The sequence below is a fragment of the Cervus elaphus genome, chromosome 1, assembly GCF_910594005.1.
Source record: "Cervus elaphus chromosome 1, mCerEla1.1, whole genome shotgun sequence".
NCBI classification, from domain to species: Eukaryota; Metazoa; Chordata; class Mammalia; order Artiodactyla; family Cervidae; genus Cervus; species Cervus elaphus.
The window spans coordinates 67,097,370-67,111,021 of record NC_057815.1 but is presented as its reverse complement, the minus strand read 5'-3'; the positions used below and the strand labels follow the sequence as shown (position 1 = coordinate 67,111,021).

Sequence of the window (13,652 nt, the reverse complement as noted above, 5' to 3'; positions counted from 1 at the left end):
GTAAGACTTGGTCCCAGCCAATCTTCCCTAAGATATATTTGGCAACTTTTCAGACAAAATTATACTAGTGCTAGAGGGTCACTTAAATCAACTAGACCACATCAGGAAATAACTGCTTACCTGCAGAACAGATGGGATTCTCTCCTGAAGTTCTGAACCTAAAAAGAGGGAGAAAGCATGTTTGGTACAGTTAGATGTGCACATTTTATTTGCACAGCTACCAAAACTTGTATGCTCCTCATTATAGATATGTCCATACTACACTTTTTCTTATGCTATCCTTCTCTTCTTTCCATAAATATTATTAAGTACTTACTATAGGTCAGACAATGTTTTAGGTCCTGAAGATGCAAAAGTAAGTAAAACATCTCTATCTATGGTCTAGCTGGTAGAGAGATGAGTAAACAGATGTGAGCCACAATATAGTCCTGGTACAGAGCAAAAACACATACAAGATTTAGTGGAATATACAGGAAGGTGTGATGATTTCCACCAGGGGATGAAACTATTTGAACTGAGTTTTTAAAAACAAAGAGCTATTCTCAATTGTTTAGCCTTACAGAAAAAGCATTCTAGGCAGAGATATGAAAGTAGTATATCTGGGGAACAGCAAGCAGGTGGGTGTGAGTGGCACTTCAGCAGCAGGGAAGCGGGCAGGGCAAAAGAGGTAACCAGGGACCAGGTTATAGCAGGTTATGAAGACCTCATAACCGGTGGTAAGGAGCTTGGTCTTTGCTCTGTGTGGGCAGTGGGAAGCTCCTGGCAGAGTTTAATCACAAAAGTGATGTGACCAGGTTTAAGTTTTGGAAAGTTAACCCTGGTGAGTAATGAATGGGAAGAAGTGAAACTGAGAGAAGAGAAACTACCAGTCAAGTGGTTCTTACAATAGCCGTGCGTTATTAGGACACATTTCACAAGTAAGGCTGATGGGGTTTGTCCAGGAATTAGATGTAGAGTAAGAGAAACAACAGTAGCAAGAATGACTCCAAAGATTCTGTCCTGTGCAACTAGATAATTGGAGTTGTCATTTACCAAGAAATGGAGAAGGAGTAAGATGGCAGGGGAGTTAATGCTTGAGATGCTTAAGAAACATGTAAGGGGAGATGATGAAAGAAGAATGCTGTGTGAACATCCTAGAGGGATACAAATATTAGCTATATTTAATTACTGTTACCTTACCCCAAGAGGGAAATATCCTTACCTCAAGAGGGAAAAGGCTTGCTTAACAATGGTGTCATTCTTCAGACACAGCACCTATAGCAAAACAACCACATTAGACCAACCATAAGCATTCACAGACCTCCAAGTACCTCTTCAGAGAGGCTAGAAACCCACAGTACACAAACCAAAACAAAACTCAAGTCTCTTGTCTAGCAAAGAAGCTTCCCTACAGTTAATACCAAACATGCAGGCAAAGCAAGGCCATGTTCTTTCCTATTTCACCCACTACAGAAAATGCTGGAAAAATAGAAGCCCCCCTTTTTGGGGCTGCTTTTTTTTAATTCACCCTATTTCCCCTTTCTAATTTGATTTATATTTTCTAATATCAACAATCATTATGCATGTGTCAAGCCCAGGCAGCATGCAAGGGACTTTCTGAATTCTAATGCTCAAAACACTGCAAGGCAATCCTACAGGTGAAGCAACTAAGGCCCACAGAAGTTATATTCCAAGAAATTACAGCTAACAAGTGGCTAAAACGACTGCTTTACTCCAAAGACTATGTCTCTATTATAGCATACTGTCTCTTTTAATAGTAACAACAATAATAACAACTATACCAACATGAACAAAATAATGATAATGAAAGGAGGTAGTTGTAGTGGCAGCTTCCCTTCCCAATCTTACCCCTAATAACCCAGTTATTTCTATCTCACTCAGCCCTGCTGGCACTCACTCAAAAGATCACTGGTATAGCTTTACTAAGGTCTTTTCACAAGGAGGTCTTTTCATAAAGTAACTGGATAATAAGTAATAAATGGCCTTAAGGTTCCATAACATAAAGAGAAAATCTTGTCCACTATGATAACAATTTCAACTCCTTCAACATATATATGTTAAAAGCCCATTATGTGTAAAAGCCTTCAGAAACAAAGGAAAGTCTGAGAAACTGTCATAGACAAGAAGAGTCTAAGAAGACAGACTAAATGTAATATACTAGGTAGGATCCTAGAACAGAAAAAGGACCCTGGATTTTTTTTTTTTGACCCTGGATTTTTAAAAAATGAAAGAAATATTAGTAAAACATGGACTTGATAATAATATATCAATATCAGTTCATTAATTATAAAAAGTATACCATACACATATAACAGTATTGTATGACTCCATTTATATGAAATATCCAGAATAGCAAATCTATAGAAAAAGAAAGACTAGTGGATGCCTTGGGTTGGGGAGTCTGGGAAGCTGGGGATGACAACTAAGGGATATGGGACGTCTTTGGGACTTCTTTCTGGGGTGATAAAAAAGTTCTAAAATTGCTTGTAGTGACGGTTACACAACCCTGAATATATTAAAAGCCATTGAATCGTACATTTTAAATGGGCAAATTGTATGATATATGACATATCTCAATAAAGCTTTTTTAAAATTTAATTGTCATTTTTAGGAATTTGAATGGCTGAAGATATGAACACACATTTGTATTAAGCAGCCAAGTAATACCACAGCATCATATGATTAAGTCAAAATAGGTGGCACAAACAACTGATACCTCTAGCAGGAAATCCGGGTGTTAATGGCAAGGAGAAGTTCTCTAGCTTTGGAGATGTTACAGATATTGCTGAGAATCTGCCCAAAGTCATGAACCTTCTCCCCAGACATACATAGACACAAATATACAAAAGGCTGCATACTGAGCACAGAGAATTATATTCAAAATCTTTAATAACCTATAATGGAAAAGAATCTGAAAAAGAATATGTATATATTAATATACATATATAACTAAGTCACTTTGCTATACACCTGAAACATGGTAAACCAACTATACTTCAATTTTTTTAAATGCAGAAAAAAAACGCAGGAATAAATAAAGTGAGGGAGGAAAAAAAGTTTGCATACTACTTCAAGAGATTCACTTAAACTCTTAATATCCCCCACAGACCACTATGCTAAAACAAGAGATCCTCAAAGGCAAGAGTCATGTCATCCTCCTCTCAGGCACACTGTTGTTTTAATAAATAAATAAATGATTAGGAAGAAGTGAATGACTGCTAATAATTGCTACCATTTATTACTACCCACATCTATTTTGTTGAGCACCTACCATGTGTCTAAATCATAATGTCATTACCAGATAAGTATTACTATCCTATTTTACAGCTGGGGAAACTGAAATTAAGTATGATTAAGTAACTTTAATCGTAACAAAGTCAAACAGCTACTATCAGAACTAGCATAGGATATTAGGTTTCTGACTCCAAAGCCTGTAATTTCCCCCTATTCTACACCCTCTCTCCCATAAATGAAGGTGTCAGTGCTTAGGAAATCAGAAGAGAAGAGTTCAAATTTAGGAAAAGTCTCCCAGAGAATGTAAGGTCATGAAGATTGGGATATGAATAAGTAGAAGGAAGGACAAAGTATATAGACTATCCTAAAAATGACAATTAAATCAGATACTAAAAGACTCTGTAAACATGTGTACAACATTCTTAACCTAATGTTGGCCAGCATAAAAGAACAGTCACAGGGGCTCCGGCTGGCTCCCCCACCACTGGCCACCATACCTTGATCAGTAATTTTCCCCTCTCTGGAGTTAGAGCCAATTACTCTAAGGTCCCTCCAGGGCCAAGATCTATCAACCATGACAAACAGAACAGAAATCAGAGTGAACAGAATGTATTCTTAAATGGGTCACTTCATACAGAAGAGGTATTGGATGGGAAGAAAGATCTAGATAAGACTGATCTTTCCTCACTTTAAATGTTCAGATTTCTGAGTCTCCACAACAGCTATGAATTTAATTATCTAAAAGCCAACCCTTTTTAAGGGTGGACAACTGTCTGGAAGACAACCAAATTATGGCATGAACTCTTCCTTTCAGCTCTGGGAAATGTGCTTCCTCTTCCCTACAATGCTTGGCATTATTTATCAGGACAAAAGCAATCTATTTTGGGACTGTGTCCACAAATACTCTCTCTCCCCAGTCAGCAAAGGAAGAGCAGCTCCAGCTCTGGAGCAAATGGAAGAGGAGGCCAGTGACTCTAGTGAATGAATGAATGAGGACACAGATGCCCCAGCGGGTTACAAAAACACTTGTCCCATAAGCTTGGGAGTCAGGAACCAGGAAAGGACTACACGGTGACTTAAGAACCAGTCATGGGGCAAAATCTATAGTGTGTGAGCAGCTTCAGACACCAGAGTCCTGGGGTGGGTGGTGACAGAAGTGGGTAAGGGTCCTATGAGTCAAGCATCTGAGAGCTGTTCTATGAGTATTAACAGAATATACTTGTATACTAACAAATATTACTTAAAATAGCATTGTTATTATCACTTACAGACTAACCCTTTGTTCTAAACACTTTGCTCAATTTTTCATCAATCCTCTAATAGAGGCATCGAAATAACTGCCATTTTTTATAGAGGAAAAATATAATTTATATAATGATGGCCTTTTCATTATAGGGGACTGGAATGCAAAAGTAGGAAGTCAAGAAACACCTGGAGTAACAGGCAAATTTGGCCTTGGAGTACAGAATGAAGCAGGGCAAAGGCTAATAGAGTTCTGCCAAGAGAATGCACTGGTCATAGTAAGCACCCTCTTCCAACAACACAAGAGAAGACTCTACACATGGACATCACCAGATGGTCAACATCAAAATCAGACTGATTATATTATTTGCAGCCAAAGATGGAGAAGCTCTATACAGTCAGCAAAAACAAGGCTAGGAGCTGACTGTGGTTCAGATCATGAACTCCTCATTGCCAAATTCAGACTTAAATTGAAGAAAGTAGGGAAAACCACTAGACCATTCAGGTATGACCTAAATCAAATCCATTATGATTATACAGTAGAAGTGAGAAATAGATTTAAGGGACTAGATCTGATAGACAGAGTGCCTGATGAACTATGGACAGAGGTTCGTGACATTGTACAGGAGACAGGGATCAAGACCATCCCCAAGAAAAAGAAATGCAAAAAAGTAAAATGGCTGTCTGAGGAGGCCTTACAAATAGCTGAGAAAAGAAGAGAAGCTAAAGGCAAAGGAGAAAAGGAAAGATAAACCCATTTGAAGGCAGAGTTCCAAAGATAGCAAGGAGAGATAACAAAGCCTTCCTCAGTGATCAGTGCAAAGAAATAGAGGAAAACAACAGAACAGGAAAGACTAGCGATCTCTTCAAGAAAATGAGAGATACCAAAGGAACATTTCATGCAAAGATGGGCTCAATAAAAGACAGAAAGGGTATGGACCTAACAGAAGCAGAAGATATTAAAAAGAGGTGGCAAAAATACACAGAAGAACTGTACAAAAAAGATCTTCACAACCCAGATAATCACGATGGTGTGATCACTCACCTAGAGTCAGACATCCTGGACTGTGAAGTCAAGTGGGCCTTAGGAAGCATCACTACAAAGTTAATGGAGGTGATGGAATTCCAGTTGAGTTATTTCAAATCCTGAAAGGTGATTCTGTGAAAGTGCTGCACTCAATATGTCAGCAAATTTGGAAAACTCAGCAGTGGCCACAGGACTGGAAAAGGTCAGTTTTCATTCCAGTGCCAAAGAAAGGCAATGCCAAAGAATGTTCAAATCACCGCACAATTGCACTCATCTCACACGCTAGTAAAGTAATGCTCAAAATTCTCCTCGCCAGGCTTCAGCAATACATGAACCATGAGCTTCCAGATATTCAAGCTGGTTTTAGAAAAGGCAGAGAAACCTGAGATCAAATTGCTAACATCCACTGGATCATTGAAAAAGCAAGAGAGTTCCAGAAAAACAACTACTTCTGCTTTATTGACTATACCAAAGCCTTTGACTCTGTGGATCACAATTCACTGTGGAAAATTCAAGAGATGGGAATACTAGACCACCAGACCTACCTCCTGAAAAACTTGTATGCAGGTCAGGAAGCAACAGTTAGAACTGGACATGGAACAACAGACTGGTTCCAAATAGGAAAAGGAGGATATCAAGGCTGCATACTGTCACCCTGCTTATTTAACTTGTATGCAGGGTACATCATGAGAAACACTGGGCTGGAGGAAGCACAAGCTGGAATCAAGATTGCCGGGAGAAATATCAATAACCTGAAATATGCAGATGACACCACCCTTATGGCAGAAAGTGAAGAAGAACTAAAGAGCCTCTTGATGAAAGTGAAAGAGAAGAGTAAAAAAGTTGGCTTAAAGCTCAACATTCAGAAAACAAAGGTCATGGCATCCAGTCCCATCACTTCATGGCAAATAGATGGGGAAACAGTGAAAACAGTGACAGACTTTATTTTTTGGGGCTCCAAAATCACTGTAGATGGTGACTGCAGCCATGAATTAAAAGACGATTACTCCTTGGTAGGAAAGTTATGACCAACCTAGATAGCATATTAACAAGCAGAGACATTACTTTGCCAACAAAGGCCCATCTAATCAAGGCTATGGTTTTTCCAGTAGTCATGTATGGATGTGAGAGTTGGACTATAAAGAAAGCTGAGTGCTGAAGAATTGATGCTTTTGAACTGTGGTGTTGGAAAAGACTCTTGAGAGTCCCTTGGACTGCAAGGAGATCCAACCAGTCCATCCTAAAGGAAATCAGTCCTGTATATTCATTCAAAGGACTGATGCTAAAGCTGAAACTCCAATACTTTGGCCACCTGATGCAAAGAGCTGACTCATTTGAAAAGACCCTGATGCTGGGAAAGATTGAAGGTGGGAGGAGAAGGGGACGACAGAGGATGAATGGGTTGGATGGCATCACTGACTCGATGGACATGAGTTTGAGTAAACTCCAGGAGTTGGTGATAGACAGGGAGGCCTGGCGTGCTGCAGTTCATGTGGCAAAGAGTCAGACACAACTGAGCGACTGAACTGAACTGGACTGATAGAGGGAAAAAACAAAAGCTTTAAAGTTGCCAAAGTTTTAGGTTTGGTAAGACATGCCAAGAATTCAAGCCAATCTAACTCCAAAGTCCATGTTTTTCATTCTGGTGTGTGTTTGTGTACACGCGTGCTCAGTTGCTCAGTGGTGTCTGACTGACTGCAACCCCATGGACTATAGCTCACCAGGCTCCTCTGTCTATGGGATTTTCCAGGCAAAAACACTGGAGCAGGTTGCCATTTCCTATTACAAGGGATCTTCCTGACCCAGGAACTGAACTCACCTCTCTTGTGTTTCCTGCACTGGCAGGCAGATTCTTCACCACTATACCACCAGGGAAGCCCATTCTGCCATACTATCTCTCAAAAACACAACAGCAATTAAGAGCAGCAAAATTCATATAATAATAATAGCCTAAACAGTTTTACCATTTTTTTGAGTACTTGCTATATGCCAAACATCATTTCCATTAACCCTCACAACCATTCTATGAAGCAGGTATTTATACTCCCATTTTATTGTGAGGAAACCAAAGCTCAGAAAGATGAATTAACGTGTCTGATGCACATAGCTAGTAAGTGATGTTTGAGATGACCTTTTCCTAAGTTCTTTCAAAATTGCTTTTGTTTGTAGTTTTTCCTTTGGCCTTTCTTCTGAATATGTATAATATGGTGACTATCAAAGCCTGTCTTTGCACTGAGTCTTTATAGCAGTTAGAAACACAAATTAGAGATTCATACAGACCTGGGTTTGAATATCAGCTCCTCTGAGTTACTAGCTGTATGATCTTTGGCACGTCTCTTAAAAAATATTTGTCCTCACATACTATATGATTTCATTTTTATGAAAAGAGCCAACTCGTTGGAAAAGACCCTGATGATGGGAAAGATTGAAAGCAAAAGAAGAAAGGGACAGCAGAGGATAAGATGGCTAGATATGCTCACTGACTCAGTGGATATGAATCTGAGCAAACTCTGGGAGACAGGGGAGGACAGAGGCTGGCCTGCTACAGTCCATGAGACTGCAAAGAGTCAAACTTGACTTAGTGATGAATAATATCAGCAACTTTAGGCCAAGTATACTGAAGACTGGGGACACACAGACATGAAGAAAATACAATTGCCAATCCACAATCCTTCTAAGGAGGAAAACTGATGTGCAAATTACTTATTATACTGCAATGAGAGATCAGTATAATGGGCTGCACAGGTCACAAAGAAATGAAGGACTGACTGCTGGGAAGATCAAGGAAGGTTCTCATTCCTCATTTCACACATGAAGGAAACCAAGATTATTATCAAATTAGGGAGATGTAAAATACTCAGAAAAGGAGAGGCAGTGGGGTTTTAGGAGGGATAGAAAATCTAGGCTCCAATCTCAGTACTACCACAAAAGAGACTATTGACCTGTAAGCAAGGCATTCATTCATACAGGCATTTGGTAAAGCATTCGAGAACTATTCTGTATCAGGTACTGTACCAGTAGTTTCCATCTCCTTATCTGTTGCACCTGCCAAGATTATCTCATAGCAAGATTAAATGAAATTATGAAAATGAAAGCAGTTCATTAGCTGCAGAATGTTAAGATTCCTATATGTATAGTTCTTCACACAAAATACCTTACTGACATTATTTTCTATAATTTTTACAATTCCATACGATGGGCATTATCACTTGCATTTTACATATAAGAAACCGAAGCAGAAGAAGAAAAAAAAAAAGAAAAGAAACTGAAGCAGAGGCCAAATTACCTGCCTAAGCCCACACAGCTAGCAAGAGGTAGAACACAGCTCTGATGTAAATCCCATAGATGTAAAGTATTAACTAACACTTCAGACAGGCAAATACAAGACTGCATATGATTAGGTGCCAAGAGATAACATCAGCTAAGAGTTCAAAAAATAAACACGCACTTTGGCTAGAATGGTTTGCAAGCTTTTAAGGAAAAGATGAGATCTGAGCTGGGCTTTGAAAAATGGAGCATTTGGAGGTGATGAAAAAGTAAGGGCATTCTGAGAAAGCTCCTAGAGCTCAAAGACTAGGAATTCAGTACTGGGTAAATAAAGAGGACACTACCTGGTCAAAAGTGACAGGTCAGAATAGAAAAAAACAAAAAAAAGGAAAAAGGAAATCAGTAACAAAGCAATCTGAAAGGGAAAAGTGGCATCGGACTCAGAGGGGCCCTATATGCCCTTATACCTTAAGGTGATACCCTATGACAGATTTCCATGGGTTTTTTAGGAGTATGTGTGTTGTGTGCTGTGTGTAGTCGCTCAGTCCTGTCCAATTCTTTGCTACACCACGGACTGCAGCCCACCAGGCTCCTCTGTCCATGGGGGTAGAATGGCTAAAAACAGTACACCTTGAACAATGACCCTCCCTTTCAGCAGCATTCCTCAGATTCAAAGCTTTTAGAGCAGGATCTTGGAGTCACCAATCTGACCGTCTTTAACAATTAAATTTAGAAACTTTCCAGTTTGTTTGTTTTTTTTTTCCTCTAATTCCTTTCACCGGATCTAGTCAAATGCTCACAATCTGGCTAAAGTGAACAACTGGGAGTTATTTCGTTAAGAATAAAGTGAGGTTTAGGATCTTAAGGAAACAAAGCTAGAGACATTCAGGGACTGCCCCAAAGTAAGGCAGATCCGTGAGCGACAATGATCATGTTGATTTATGTATCATGGAGGTATAGTCTCCAAATTAATTCCTCAAATAAAATTTTAAAATAAATTGCTAAAAAAAAAAGTCATTATTCTAAACAGTATGATACAACTGAAAAAGCACAATTTTAATCTGTTAAGAGGACAAAGGAAAGCAAAGGAATGCTTTATGGTGGTTCATACGGTTTTACTGCAGTCACGTCACTAAGGCCTTGTAAGTCAAAACGTTCTTTTTATTATTACACTTCCCTATCGCCAAGTAGCCTCACATCCCAATCTGTTCAATGAGTCAAAAACGGTATTCTTAGAAAAAAATCTGGAAGTTGATAACTTAAAGCAAAAATAAAACGACCTGCTGAAGGTCATAGATACTATCCGGACCTATACGGGTGATTCCCGTTGCAGGTCTCCTCTCTTTCCAGGCCAATGTGCGGCGACGGTAGCACGGAGGGGGCGTGGCGCTCGGGTAACCGCAGCCGAATCCTCCTCGGAACAGAGAAGAAAGCGCAACCCTTTGACGGGGCGCCGCACGTGCTGCCGGGAAGAGCTTGTTCTTGCCCAAGTCTCTTACCCGGATGTCGGCAGCCGCGTGATAGCGCCGCTGCCCCCTCCCAGCTCCGCTCTTCTCACCACCTCTCCCGCGCCCAGCTTGGATGGACTGCGTTACCTTTCCTAGTGCTCGGTTCATCCTTGGCGGCAGCGTGGCCCGTACTTTTGCCAGATGAAGATGGGCGCAACAAGCCGCGACCCCAGGGTGTCTGAAAACACTGACGGAACGGCCTCGATCCAGTCCGGTAACAATATCCGACCGAGACTCACTCAACTTCCGCAGCACCTTGGTTCCGGCCGCTTCTGAGACTCAGTGTCTAAAAATCCCCTCAGTCGCCGTTCTCATTACAGCTCAAATGTCACTTTCACTGCTACTTCTCCAGGCAGAAATAACTGCCATCTCTGTTTTGCCCCAGTAATTTGCAGACAATTCTGCTGTTTGATCTGCCATACTATATATCATCGGTTTCCCCGATAGCTCAGTTGGTGAAGAATACGCCGGCAATGCGGGAGACCTGGGTTCGATCCCTGGGTTGGGAAGATCCCCTGGAAAAGGGAACGGCTACCCATTCCAGTATTCTGGCCTGGCGAATTCCATGGACTGTATAGTCCATGAGGTCTCAAAAAAGTCGGACACGACCCTGATCGACTTTCACTTCACTCACTATATGTTAATTATTTGTTAATTTCTCTTTCCCGTGTTTAATTGCGAGTTTCTCACAGGTAACACTAGAGGTAAAAAATCTGCCTGCCATTGCAGGAGGCGCAAGAGATGCTGTTCTATACCTGGGTGGAGGAGATCCCCTGGAGAAGGGAATGGCAACCCACTCTCTAGTATTCTTGCCTGGAAAATTCCATGGACAGAGGAGCCTGGCAGGCTACAGTCCTTGGGGCTGCAGAGTTGGACACGACTGAGCAACTAAGCCGCAGCAGGGACTGAAATCCTGCCTGATTAATTCATTCCAGGGTCTAGCACAGGACATGGAAATCTGACTTCTAACCTCTATTTAAAAGCTGAATGACCCTAAGTGAGCCTTCATGACATTCAGTTGCCTCATAATAATTGATAATAGCTATTTTTTAGTGAGTGACCACTGTGTGCAGCGCATTATGTTCAGAGCATCAATTTATTCCTTATAACAAGCCTATTAGTGAGATATTATCACTGGGTTTTACATATAAGGATTTTGTGAGAGGTTAAAAAGGCTTGTCTAGGGCCAAGCAACCGAGGCAGAACTGAGTTTCAAACTGTCTCCTTTATGCAAAGTGTTTTCCCTCTGACAGACACCTTCTCACGAGATAATAATGTCACAGCACACATTCATTTACTTATTTACATATATGAACCATTTACTTAGTATGACTTTGTGCCAATCCATTGCTTGAACACTGGAAAAACAGAGATGAATATTATACAGTCCCTGCCCTCAAGTGAGAGCTTCCCAGAAGGCGCACTGGTAAAGACTCTGCCTGCTAATGCAGGAGGTGCAAGAGACGCGGGTTTGATACCTGGGTGGGGAACATGCTCTAGAGTAGGAAAGGGCAACCCACTCCAGTATTCTTGCCTGGAAAATTCCATGGACAGAGGAGCCTGGCAGACTACAGTCCACAAGGTCACAAAGAGTAGGATGCAACTGAGTATCCTACCCACGTAGAGATTCGTGAGCTTCCCTGGTGGCTCAGCAGTAAAGAACCCACCTGCCAAAGTAGGAGAGGCAGCTTCAGTCCTTAAATAGCTGACAGAGGAATGCATCAAACTATAAGTTTTCTGTGCAGCAAACGAAACAACAGAGTGAAGAGACAACCAACAGAATGGGAGGAAATGTTTCCAAATAATACATCTGATAAGGAGTTAATATCTAAAATATACATATATATAAGGAACTCAACTTGACAGCAAGAAACCTGGCTTGAAATTTGACAAAGGATCTGAAGAGACGTTTCTCAGAAGACGTACAAATGGTCAGTAGGTATATGAAAAAAGGCTCAACATCACTAATCATCAGCAAAATGCAAATTATAACCACAATGAGATACCTCACACCTGAGTGAATGGCTATTATCAAAGAAATGAAAAATAAGCCTTGGTGAGGATGTTGAGAAAAGGGAACCCTTGCACATTGTTGGTGGCAATGTAAATTGCTATGGCCATTATAGAAAACAGTAAAAACAACAACAACAAAAAAGAAAACAGTAAAAACAGTATATGTATAATGGAATATTACAACAGCATTTAAAAAGGAGGAAATCCTGTCATTTATGATATGGATGAAACTGAAGGACATTATGCTGAATGAAATAAGCCAGGCACAGAAAGATAAATATTCCATGATCTCACTTATGTGGAAAGTAGAACAATCAAATTCATGGAAACAGAGTATAGAATGGTGGTTACCAGGGGTTGGGGTAGTGGGGATGAAGAGGAGAGATGAGGAGATGTTAGTCAAAGGGTACAAATTTCCAGTTATGTAGGATGAATAAATCTAGAGATCTAATGTACAGCATGATGACTATAGTTGTTAACACTGTATTGAGTATTGGAAATGTGCTAAGAGTGTTTCAGATGCTCTCATCACAAAAAAAGCTATGTGAGGAGGTGGTATATTAACTAGCTTGACTGTAGTAATCAATTCACTAGGTATACATATATTATATTTTATAATTTTTAAGTGGCTTGTAGACATTAGTGAGCTTCCCTGGTGACTCAGTGGTAAAGAACCCACCTGCCAAAGTAGGAGAGGCAACTTCAGTCCTTGGGTCAGGAAGATCCCTTGGAGAAGGAAATGGCAACCCACTCCAGTATTCTTGCCTTGAAAATTCTATGGACAGAGAAGCCTGGCAGGCTATAGTCTATGGGGTTGCAAAAGTGTCGGACAAGACTTAGCAACTCAACAACAACATAGAGATTAGTAGGGAGGCCAAGTTGTAAACAGACAATTATAAAGCAATGAGGAATTCCACATACAGAGATACACACATAAACTCTGTATATGAAGGGAGTGCATGGTCACAAAGTCAACATCAAGTGAAATAACCAATATGCAGTCATTTTTATTGTTGCTGTTATTATTACTTTGCTTCTGTTTTGTTATTATTTTTGTTCTTAGCAAGTAAAAGATGTAAAAACTGGTAAACATGAATGGGTCTTCAGTTAAGTCAGAGTTTGCTTTGTTGTCAGAAACCCTGCCAAGGTACCTTATCTTATCAGTACCTATCCTATCGTTTATCAGTCTTTCCTAAGCTGAAATTCTAAGGAGTTACAAAGGGCTTTTGTAGGTAGTTGCTCAGCAGTCTATGGGATTGCTGGGAGCCGTTATGGGAGATCCCGCCCATGACGAGGTCACAAAGAAAATACCGGACAGGCAAGGCTGTCCGGGACCCCATCCATGACAAGGTCATGAGGAA

At 40.4% G+C, this 13,652-nt stretch overlaps 1 protein-coding gene across 1 annotated transcript in view; it reads right to left on the bottom strand.

The window, feature by feature from the left end:
• MRPL48 (mitochondrial ribosomal protein L48) overlaps nucleotides 1–10,756 on the bottom strand; it is a 45,499-nt gene extending 34,743 nt beyond the window's left edge. Inside the window, exons 1-3 of the mRNA XM_043906905.1 lie at nucleotides 10,366–10,756; nucleotides 1,202–1,254; nucleotides 121–158 (exon numbers count right to left, since the gene is read on the bottom strand). Coding sequence (XP_043762840.1) covers nucleotides 121–158; nucleotides 1,202–1,254; nucleotides 10,366–10,386 — 112 coding nt within the window. The 5' untranslated portion in view covers nucleotides 10,387–10,756. The remainder of the gene's footprint in view (nucleotides 1–120; nucleotides 159–1,201; nucleotides 1,255–10,365) is intronic.
• Between the last annotated feature and the right edge of the window lie 2,896 nt (nucleotides 10,757–13,652).